The 12066-nt window shown below is 47.5% G+C and overlaps 1 protein-coding gene across 2 annotated transcripts in view; it reads left to right on the forward strand.

Moving 5' to 3' along the window:
- The window catches only part of LOC118236169 (collagen alpha-1(XXIII) chain-like), a 116497-nt gene that overhangs the window by 69636 nt on the left and 34795 nt on the right, over positions 1–12066 (forward strand). For both annotated transcript variants that reach the window (XM_035434289.1, XM_035434290.1), the window contains exon 3: positions 10747–10791. In XM_035434289.1, coding sequence (XP_035290180.1) covers positions 10747–10791 — 45 coding nt within the window. The remainder of the gene's footprint in view (positions 1–10746; positions 10792–12066) is intronic.

The raw sequence follows: 12066 nt of genomic DNA on the forward strand, positions 1-12066 counted from the left end.
CCACTGGGGGGAGCGACGAAACCGGGGGAAGCACGAACGCCAGGGGAAGCACGAACGCCAGAGGGCAAGGTGTGGACACTAGGGGGAGCGAGAACACTAGGGAAAGAACGGACACTGGGGGGAGCGAGAACACTAGGGGGAGCACGAACGCCAGGGGGAGCACGAACGCCAGGGGGCAAGGTGTGGACACTAGGGAGAGCAAGAACACTAGGGGAAGAACGGACACTGGGGGGCGCGAGAACACTAGGGGGAGCACGAACGCTAGGGGGAGAACGAACGCCAGGGGGAGCACAAACGCCAGGGGGAGCACAAACGCCAGGGGGAGCACGAACGCCAGGGGGAGCACGAACGCCAGGGGGAGCACGAACGCTAGGGGGCAAGGCAGGTGGCTTAGCCTGCGGGGCGGCCAGAGCAGTCTGCGGCGGCCCCTGCGGGACAACAGAAGGGACCGTTGTCCTCTCCGGGGCTCTGGACGGCTCTGGAAGCCTCTCCGGAGCTCTGGACGGCTCCGGAAGCCTCTCCGGAGCTCTGGACGGCTCCGGAGGCCCCCCCGGGACTCGAGGCAGCTGCGGAGGCCCCCCTGGGGCTTGAGGCGGCTCCGGAGGCCCCCCCGGGGCTCGAGGCACAAGTAAAGCCCGAAACTTGGGTGTAGCAGGCGGCCTCCGCGGAAGGGTCAGAGCAGGCGGGACCTCCGGGGCTGGAGGCGGCTCTGGGGGCCTCTCCGGGGCTGGAGGCGGCTCTGGGGGCCTCTCCGGGGCTCGAGGCGGCTCTGGGGGCCTCTCCGGGGCTCGAGGCGGCTCTGGGGGCCTCTCCGGAGCTCGAGGCGGCTCTGGGGGCCTCTCCGGAGCTCGAGGCGGCTCTGGGAGCCTCTCCGGAGCTCGAGGCGGATCTGGGAGCCTCTCCGGGGCTCGAGGCGGATCTGGGAGCCTCTCCGGGGCTCGAGGCGGATCTGGGAGCCTCTCCGGGGCTCGAGGCGGATCTGGGAGCCTCTCCGGGACTCCAGGTGGCTCTGGGGGCCGCTCCGGGACTTGAGGCAGAGCAGGCCGTGAAGGCCGCTCCGGGACTTGAGGCAGAGCAGGCCGTGAAGGCCGCTCCGGGACTTGAGGCAGAGCAGGCCGTGAAGGCCGCTCCGGGACTTGAGGCAGAGCAGGCCGTGAAGGCCGCTCCGGGGCTTGAGGCAGAGCAGGCCGTGAAGGCCGCTCCGGGGCTTGAGGCAGAGCAGGCCGTGAAGGCCGCTCCGGGGCTTGAGGCAGAGCAGGCCGTGAAGGCCGCTCCGGGGCTTGAGGCAGAGCAGGCCGTGAAGGCCGCTCCGGGGCTTGAGGCAGAGCAGGCCGTGAAGGCCGCTCCGGGACTTGAGGCAGAGCAGGCCGTGAAGGCCGCTCCGGGACTTGAGGCAGAGCAGGCCGTGAAGGCCGCTCCGGGACTTGAGGCAGAGCAGGCCGTGAAGGCCGCTCCGGGACTTGAGGCAGAGCAGGCCGTGAAGGCCGCTCCGGGACTTGAGGCAGAGCAGGCCGTGAAGGCCGCTCCGGGACTTGAGGCAGAGCAGGCCGTGAAGGCCCTTCCTGGACTTGGGGTGGAGCAGGCCGAGGGCCCTGCCGACTGGGCTGGGCAGGGGACAGGAACACAGACCACAGCCGTAGGGAACCAGGCTGGGCAGCTGGACGGGACCGGCGGGACCCCCGCGGGCCGGGCCCTGGAAAGATCGCCAGTCGAGTCCCTTCGAATGACGCAGGGCCGGGAACCGCTGGCTGGGCAGCTGGAGGTCTGGCCGACCGGGAGGCAGCCCGACCACGGCGCCTCCGTGACCGCCCACCCCGGGCACTGGGAAGCTCAAGGGCGCTGGGTGGCGAGTCCTCCGGGTCACTCCACCACCCCGGTGGCATGATAAACAAACAAACGAACAACCAAAAAAAAAAAAAAAAAAAAAACACCTCTGCTGGGTCCCACACTGGCTGGTTCCTTCTGTGACGGTCCGGGTAGGGGGGACCCAAACGCAGAGGGAAAAAAACACAAACTCAAAAGGGAAAATTAACAAAGACTTTACTAACACAAGGTGAACAAACAAGGAACAGACAAGGCCACAATGGGCTAAAACACAAACTCAAAAAATAATCTAATGAAACAGAAAACAGGAACTCAAAAACACAGACAGGGCAGAACACGGGAAGGCAGAGCACAAGGGAAGGACAAAAACACAAGTCAGGAACAAAATACAGGCAGGTGAAACACAAACTCAAAAAATAATCTAATGAAACAGAAAACAACAAGAACTCAAAAACACAGGCGGGGCAGAACACGGGAAGGCAGAGCACAAGGGAACAAGCAGGTACATACAGTCGGGAAACAAACACAAGCAGGCAGGTACATGTATGTCAGGTAACAAACACAACTCGGGAACAAACACAAACAGGTAAAAAAACGCCGGCAGGTATAAATGGACTGAACATTTAAAAGGCAACAACCACAAGGAAGAACAAACGCAAGGAACCAGCACCCGAGTCAAGGGAACAGAGAACTTAAATAGACAAGGGGTAACAAGACACAGGTGAACTCAAAAAACAATCAAACCAGAAGGAGGGGATAACAAGACACAGGTGGGAACAATGATGGGATAACGAGACAATGAAACAATCATACAATTAACAGGGAGGGAGCAGGACACAAAACAGAAGTGCCGCCATCTGGCGGCCCAACAGGGGAAACACAGACAGGAACACCGGAACATGACAGCTTGTGCTCCATTGGGATCTCTTCAGCTACTTATCAGTGCTATACATTGGTATTGGTTGAAGTGAACTTTGTTCCCCTCTCACTGTAAAGTGCTTTGAGATTTAAAAGCAGTATTTTGGGATTTTGGGTACATGCTGACTTGATAGCATCATGGAGTTCCCTAAGGTGCTCTATTGCATTGAGATCTGGGGACTCTGCAGGTTCTGGTTCTGATGTATTCATGGAACCAGCATGAGATCATACATGATGGTTTGTGACATGGCATATTGTCCTGCTGAAATAATGCATTTGAAAAAGGGTAAACTGTGGTTATAAAGGGATTATTATTATTATTATTAGTAGTAGTAGTAGTAGTAGTAGTAATAGTATTAGTAGTATTTCATATGAGTCAGCAATTGGCAGCACACAGTAGCTTTCAAGGGGAAACCTTGCTCTCCCATCATTGCTGTTTATACATGTGGACTTTAACAGTAAGGCCTGGAATTCCTCTGGAATCTGTTAGCTTTCCTAAGGCATTTACGTTAATCCCTGGCATAGCGGGGAGTGCATAGACTGTTGATTTATGATAGCATTGGAGCGCAAGTTTGGTGTGTAAATCTGAAGGATTAACTACTGGAGAATTCAGATTGTTGTGGTTTACATTCAGTGTTTCCCATATTTAATTCATGTGTGCCTTCCATATTTTTTCTCTACTTTTTTCATCAGCATCAGCTACATTTTCGTGTTCTAGTAATCCATAAATTTGCCTTTGTTTATGAATGATTTATAAAGCAGTAATTCAATGTGTATGAATGTGTTATGTATGCATAATAAAGGCCTCAAAGTTCATCTGAATACGTGCCTTAGGTTTGCATGTCAGCAAAAAAAACCTGATCAGTATGGGAGCGAGTCTTTATTGTGCATGCAACTCCATATTGTGTCTCCGATTTTTAAACTGAATTATATAGTCCATGTTGGTAGATGACGTACTAACTTTTGAGGAAAGACGATAGAGAAATAAAATTGTGCTTCTGTGATTGCGTGCTCTTGTCCTTTAGTCCTTTTCCTGTATAAAGCATATGCAGCCTAAAAACATATGCCACTATGTTGTGCTACATTTGAAGGTTGAAATATTTATGCAACTCCTTCCTGACACAAACATATGAACGCACAAATATATACAAAATGTGTAAAGCTCCTGAAGTAAAAATAGTTAATAGTTTTTCTTATAGCTTATCCATTGTTGACAGCAAAAGGGTGGTATTGCATATTATAGATTGGCAGTTTAGTATAATGGGCTGGTCACTGTGCACGTAATACGAGTGTCTGCCTGAAATGTCAATGTAATGTGAAATACAAGGAAATGCTGCTTTTTTACATACACACAACAAGATAATAAAGAATTCAGTGGCACTGTTAAATGTTAAAATATCTTTTCCAGTGTTCCATTGTCTCTGTTGTTCTTGTGGTTTGCATAGACCCAGTGCGATGTGATCTTCATTAGAGCTGCAAGTACATGATGACTTAAATAGGTACAGAAGGGGTGGGGGGTAGGGGTCTGCTTTCTGAGGCTTAAAAGTGAAGTGGAAACCATGTTCATTTACTGAGTAGCAGGATTTGCAGTTTGTTCAGACAGGCTGGAGGCCCTCTCTACACTCATTTATCAACAGAGGGAAAAGAGAGGATGACAGTCGCTTTGTTAAGAGCATTAGGTCTGCTTCCAAGGAAGACATTTAAAGGACTACAAAGACCTGAAGCTCTCTTCCATCACTGAGAGTTATTGTCATGAGGCTTCCCGGGACTAATCAGAACAGTGTTGGGCTTTCTCTGTCTGCAGCCTCCACACTCTGTTGCTCAACATGATGCCTTTTATATTTATGTTTGGCTACTGGAAGAAAATAAGTGTAATAAACATCCTAATTAAACAGGCAAATAATGTGTTTTTTTGTTGTAATTCTTTGTTTATTGAGAACAGAGAGGTCATATTGAAATGTCATTTTTGTACTGCTAAAGATCTTAAATAAAATAAAAAAATCTGTCAGGATTTTAACCCTTTGCAGATTTCAGTTTTGTTGTTTGTTGTATTTTACATCATTTTGCACAGCTGTTTCTCCATCCCTTTGCCCCTGGGTGAGAGAATCAATCTCCCATTGCTTTTGGGTTTTTGGTTCCCTCTGAATACATTTTTGTTGCTTTAAATTTGAAAATAATTGTGAATATAATTTAAATTAAAGCATTTATTATACTTTTTCATTCATTCATTCATTCAGTCATTCATTCATGATGAAGGAAAGGAGAACTTGCGATCATCTGACTTATTCAGAGTTAACCGGGTCCAGATAAGTCTTGCGGGGTCTTGTGTTAATAAGCTGCTTTAACATCTGTGGGGAAAAGGAAAAATATGCTTTCAGCATTCATACAGCTCTGCCTATAAATATGGAGTAGCTTATTGTTTTCATTGGGTCGCTTATTGAAGACATTTGCGGTGTGAAGTAAAGAACTGTTTTTGGGTTTTCTTCCCTTCACATTTTTAATATGGATACTGTTACTGTTGGTCCTGCTATGCGTTCCTCGCAAATAAAAACACATTTCCCTGAAATGCACTGATTTAGATGTATGTTTATATCAAAGCAGATGGAATTATATAACTGGCTGTGAAGTCATGACCAGCGGTGGTTTGATACCCATTTGCATTTGCATGTTTTTCATCATTATTTCTTTGGAGTACCGCGGGCTCCTGATCTTTGTGATGGTCTGTGTCTTTTCTGTTTACAGTATGACCCTGACAGATGAATTACTCTTTTCACTACTGTTGCTCTTGGTAATGAATTTCACACACCACTTAACATGGGCTTAATATTTACCCATCTGTATGCCACTTACGCAGGACGATGTAATTGTTGCAACATTGCTTTGTGCGATGAATCATTGTGTCAGATGTCTTGTTTTTTTTGTTGTTTTTTTTTGCTAACTGTGCTGGTGTTCATCTGGCTTGTAAGATGAGTGTTCTGGTGGTCTGTGGTGGGGGGGGGGGGGGGGGCGCTCTTGGCAGTCGGGGGGGTGGTATGGGGGGGGGGGGTACGATGACCCAGGTTGGGAGCCTTGGGCTGCATGCTCTGCACATTTATTTGCGCTTGGCGCCTCGTCAAAACCGCGTAGGTTGCAGGATATTTTCCCAACCAAAACCAATGCTCCCCCGCCCACCCCGTCTATGTTAAACCGATTTTTAACCCAGTTTTGACTCTTGTTCTCCCATCCAGTTTGCAGGATTGTTCCCTTGCTGCAGAATCCATCATTAAATACAGGGCACAGAGAAGTACAGGCAGTCTCTTAATAGTCTGCTGCCAGCCAGCCCTTATTTTTCACCTTGCAGCTGAGGCAGCCTGGCTGCAGGCATTCAGTAGACCTGGGGAGCTGTTGGAGTGGGACAAAATAATGGCAGTCCAGTCCACTAAATTCTTCTTCCTCTTTGGTGACAGTTTGGCCTTGTGGAACGGCCGGCCAGAGTCACCACCGACATGGTCAGGATTAAGTAGCAGACCACTGGGCACGTCTGCACACTGGAAGCCAATGTCTATGCAGGGCGATTCACGCCGTGCAGCCAGTCTCCTTCAGTTAGTCGAGTGTTATTGGCTCTCCTCAAACCAGGCAATGTAATGTACAGTCTGTGCAGCCAATGTGTGGCGCACATCTTGCAATGTGAACTATTAGGCTTAGGAATGCACAGAAGAACCTAATTTCTAAATGAGAACCAGGAGCCAGACAGGAGGATGGAAATTTATGCCACTGTCTTGTATGAATTCACTCTTTTATGTAAATCATTTTTTATTGCACGTCAGCCTGAAATTGACCTATCCTCTCTGAAATGTCAGTCTCCGAAAATGACTTGATTTTCAGACTTTCCCATAGGTCACTCTGGAACATGGTCTGCTTCCTCTCTGGGGAGTTGTAGTTTTCTCTAAAGGTTAGATGTTCATGTTTAAGTGTGAACACCTGATGTTGAGAGGACCTGAACGCTGAGCTGTGCTGAGACGTCCCATTCCACCATCAAGAGAGACCCCCACCATCCACCCCTCGGCAACTTCCCTTGGGAGGACTACCAGAAATGTTCACAGACAGCTGCAATTTGTAAACTGCTCACCACCCACCTAAACACACATCACCTTTTTTGCAGACTATATAAACAGGTCCCAGGAACGGCACACGCGTGCACGCCTGCGTCCGTGGAGGCTTCTCGTTCTCATATCCGGGCTGGGCTGTGTGTGGGAGGCTGGGAGGTGGGGGATGCTGTGGGTGTGGAGGGATTTGGCCATGTATATTATTAACCTGTTAAGGTGTAAGATCACAAGATATGCGATTCTCAACTGAGCATTCTAATGCTGATGTAACAATCAGTGCTGGTTACTGAAAGCAGTAGAGTTCTAGAACACTGACTGAAGAAAAAAAAACATTCCAAAAACATCTACTCTTCGAGGGATTAATTAGCTCAGTAGTTCTGCTCTGTGCCCTCATAGCTGTGATTTAGCTGTGCACTTTATCTCTGTTCTGGTGAGAGACTGAGATCTCAGCCTCCTTGCTGAAAGATTGGCCCGGTCACACATTGAACGGTCAGATCACATTTGAGGCACATCTGGCCTCTTCGCCATCATCCCCATCATCAGCTCTTCTGAATATTAATCTTTACTGCAAGTGTAGAAAGGTCAATCTGTCATAAAGCACATGGATTACTTAATTATTTATGTATAAAAGCAGCATTTGATCAAGCCAGCCTGCATCTTTTCACACTGCAACCCTCTCCCAAGCATCCAAGTGAGCAAGTTTTCATTTATTTCAGTGTGTCACCGTACTCATGTTTTTCATACAAATCATCACACACACAGTACGTATATACTGTAGAGATACAAATGCAACCTTTCCACAATGCACCCCCTCCCTCCCTCCCCCCCACTCCCCTCCGGGTTTTAAATAGTAGTTGTGTAACCTAGGCCATTTTATTGAGCTAAGGGGGTCATAAGCCACAGGGAGGCCATTTTATGAGGCCATGAAAAACTCTGGAAAGCTCTGTGTAAGGGCTGTAATCAGACAGTGGCTGCATCTCCCGCTCTCGCTCGACTGCAGCCACGTGCCGGCCTAGCGGAGCTGCGGTCTAGACGGGAAAGGGCGGTGGCCCTCTTGTCTCCTGGGAGGGCGCGCATTTGCACTGTAACCACGGCAGCAGCACTCATGCAACAAGGGGGGGGGGGGGACTTTTCTCACGTATGGTCTCCCCCCCCCCAGCACGCCTCTCAGAGCCCCACGAATGTAATCGACCGGTCAGAATTGCCCCGGAGCATATCGGCTATCCCCCAGACCCGAGCAGACCACCAGCGCTCTGTTTCTGCCAGCCTAATGAGACACGCTACTGTGACAACATCCAATCAAGACCTCCTGTGCCAATGGGACACCTCCTGACCTATGTTGTATTATAACACAAATTATGTGTCACTAAGCCTTCGTGAAGCATGTATGTATCCTCTGTAGGCTGGTGTAACATCAAGGGATGTCGAATAGCTTGTCTGGAATTGAATCATCATTCTTTCAGTGCCTAACATGACAGGTGAACCTGTAGGGCAGTGCACAGTTGGCTCCATCATAACTGTGGGATAGCAGGTTTCAGTTGACAAGGAAGCTTAAGCAATTCAATTAACTGTAGCATCTTTCCATTCTTTTATCTTTATCCTTATTCACCTTTCTGAACCTTTTGACACTGTAGACTAGGGTTTCAATCTCCAGTCCTAAAGGGCTGTAGTTCTTCTGGTATTTGTGGTTTCCCTTCAATTAGCAGCCAATTAAAGCCTTGAGAACAAAGTTTTGTGGATTCTTTAGCCAATAAATTACTTAAATAAATCACTTGTGCTAAAACGTGCTCTGAAGTGGATTTTACCCTACATCATGTGCACAATTCTTTAGGGTGTTCACCAAGGCCCCATAATTGGCCCCCATTGTCTTTTCCCAGTCTCAGTCTTTTCTTTCAATGGTTTACCACACCACTTCCATGCTGAGGAGATTAACCTTTCCTTCTCTTTTTCTACATCTTGACATGCAGGTCTTATTATGCATCTCATACAGCAACATCTTGTGCTGGATGGCCGACTGGAATTTGTGTTGGTTCTGCAATATCGCCCTGAACGAACACTCTCATAAGGGTTCAACATTAAGATTTTTTTTTTTTTTTGAGTGGTTAGTGGTCTTAACAACAAACATGGCCTTGCGACCAATTTTTCCTTCTTATACACTGTGAGTTCTATGCTAGTCTAGTGGTGCAAAGCTGAGATTTCAGAAGAGATTTCATTGTGAATTAGTTCTGAATCTTCACTTGCCCAATCTGGGAAGTCAAATGGTCAAGCAGTTTTACTTGTTCGACACCAGGTATTGCTCCCCCAGGCGAGTGTTACTATTGAACCCTGCCCTGTACTCAGGAGGGACGCTTCCTCCCTCATTATGAAGGGAAAAGTCAGAAAGCAGGCCTCAGTGTCAGCAACCCCCCCTCCCCTCCCCACGCACGCCGTCTGGCCCCCAGCAGGTGGTGTTTGCCATGTGCCCCATCCATTTCCGGCAGTTTTCATGGATGCTGCCAGTATTACCGGGAGTATTGAGGGTGGGGGGCGGGGGGGCTGGTTCTGCCGGAGATGGTGCATATTTACTTTTCAAACTCTCTACTGTTATTTTTTTATTATTAATAATAACAATAATAACAATAATAATAATAATAAAGGCCAGAGAACATGGTGGTCAGACAGGAAATACTAAAATGCTTAATACCTTTTATACAGCAAGGTTTATATTATAAAATGTTCTATTTTATACATTTTGGGTGATGATTGTATTTAATTAATATTTCCTGGAATAAATAGCCATGTGATGCAAGTTAAATCAGCTCAACGCAGCATAAATGAATACTAACATTAAACCTGTAAGACACTTCACTTTTCCCCGGCTTTAACCTGAGTTACACAGTTATGAAGTTCAGTGTCCATCACAGTCAGGGGAAGGTGTGTGGCGTCTCCCAACGGAACATTAGTTACCCTTTTGCAGTGGTTTCAGGTCCTTCCTGTGCATGGCCATTGCGTTACACGGTCCAGTAAAGGGGTTTATAAGAGAGAATCGCTCAAAGGGTCTCCCCTGCGGAGGTGTTGCAGCAGGGAGTCGGTCGACTCCCCACTCATATTAATGGGGAAAGCATGTCCGCAAACAGAGGTTTTAACATCTGCGTGCTGTCCTGCTCCACAGGTATGTTTCCTATTCAACAGCCAATTTCGCACGGAGTTCATCTGTGCTCTCTGCAAACATTTATTTTTTGGACAAAATAAAATAAAATAAAATATTGATGTTTTTCCAGTGCTCTTGGATGTACTTTGCCTGTGAGGTTTGTTGGCAGGCAGCAGTTGGACTCTGTGATCATCTAGCTGTAAAACTCATCTAATCAACCTCTGGGCCCAAAAATAATTTCCAGGGAGGCTATTTTTTGTTAATTATACCCATATACTCTATCATTCAAATTTTTAGGGGTTTGGGGGAACCTTTAAAAGGAATTTTCCCATGCATATGGAAAAGCCAACACAAGTATAATTTATTTGAGCTTAATTATATACAAACCAATAATAACTAGACTGTATTTCCTCCTGGAATGCATAAAGCATAGCTAGCATTCTCCTATGCAGTACGATATTTAATATTGTTGTTTTGGGGGGTTTGGCTTGTGGAGATGATGGGGGGATGGTGATTATCAGTGTTCTGCTCCAGGTTTTTCTACCTCTCTCCTTCATACTGGCTAACGTTTCCCCCATCCCCTCCTTCTGCTCCCTGGGGTTCAAAGGGCCTTGGCAGTACAGCATTGGGGAGTTCAAATGTTAGGGGAACATCGATCATGCAGCAGTGAGCGTCTGAGCTTCTCCATGTCCCACTGAGCACTAAGAGAGAGAGAGAGAAGGAGAGAGAAAGAGACTGTGGAGAAACTGATGATCAATTTTTTTTCCTGTCAATCTTTTTTTTTTTTAGGCCCACCAGGAAAACGAGGGAGGATGGGAAAGCGAGGCGATCCAGGTAAGAACCACACTCCTTTTTATTTCTTTCTCACTGCCATCACTCATGTTAGCAAAGCCTTTTCTTCTGTGCTTAAAACAAGCTTTGAAAGTCTTCCATAAGACATAAGACTTTTATTTGCCATTTGCTCAGGTACAGATGTACAAGGGCATTGGAATTCTTGTGTGGATCTTTCAGTCAACTATGCATACAAAAAAGCATTAGTGTAGCCTCCCTCCATATAAGCATAGCTAGCTCCTATTTTGGCCAGTCTTTTGCCCTCCAGTGGAGCTGCTCAGTGGCCAACAATAGAGGCTTGTGGTTATACTGGGCAGCTCCCAGGTGTGAATGTGTATGAGTGTGAAGCAGGGCATTGCTGCAAAAGAGCATCCGTGCTCAGCGGACCTACCCTGGGTAAATAAAGGTTAAATAAAATAAAAATAAAAATAAATAAATGTACAGTATATCAGTACCCTGTGCTGTGATCATGCAGCAGTGGCATATGAGCTCTCTCCTCCTCCCTGTTAAACTAATGTGGCTCACAGCACAGCGTACTGCTCTAGGTCTAAGGGGTAAGGCTTTGTTAAGACCCAGAAAGAAAGCTGTCCTGCTCATACACTAGTCAAGCCTTCTGCCCGCCTGTGTTAGCAAAGGCCTCACCCTGTGTTAGCAAAACCTTTTACCTGTGTTAGCAAAAGCCTGACCCTGTGTTAGCAAAACCTTCTGCCTGTGTTAGCAAAGGCCTCAACCTGTGTTAGCAAAACCTTCTGCCTGTGTTAGCAAAGGCCTCAACCTGTGTTAGCAAAACCTTCTGCCTGTGTTAGCAAAGGCCTCAACCTGTGTTAGCAATACCTTCTGCCTGTGTTAGCAAAGGCCTCAACCTGTGTTAGCAAAACCTTCTGCCTGTGCTCGTTTAACGCCTTACCCTGTGTCAGCAAAACCTTCTGCCTGTGTTAGCAAAGGCCTCAACCTGTGTTAGCAATGCCTTCTGCCTGTGTTAGCAAAGGCCTCAACCTGTGTTAGCAAAACCTTCTGCCTGTGCTCGTTTAAGGCCTTACCCTGTGTCAGCAAAACCTTCTGCCTGTGCTAGCAAAAGCCTGACCTTGTGTTAGCAATACCTTCTGCCTGTGTTAGCAAAGGCCTTACCCTGTGTTAGCAATACCTTCTGCCTGTGTTAGCAAAGGCCTCACCCTGTGTCAGCAAAACCTTCTGCCTGTGTTAGCAAAGGCCTCACCTTGTGTCAGCAAAACCTTCTGCCTGTGCTCATTTAAGGCTTAATCCTGTGTTAGCACAGCC

Source organism: Anguilla anguilla, chromosome 9 (genome assembly GCF_013347855.1).
Source record: "Anguilla anguilla isolate fAngAng1 chromosome 9, fAngAng1.pri, whole genome shotgun sequence".
Classification (NCBI taxonomy): Eukaryota; Metazoa; Chordata; class Actinopteri; order Anguilliformes; family Anguillidae; genus Anguilla; species Anguilla anguilla.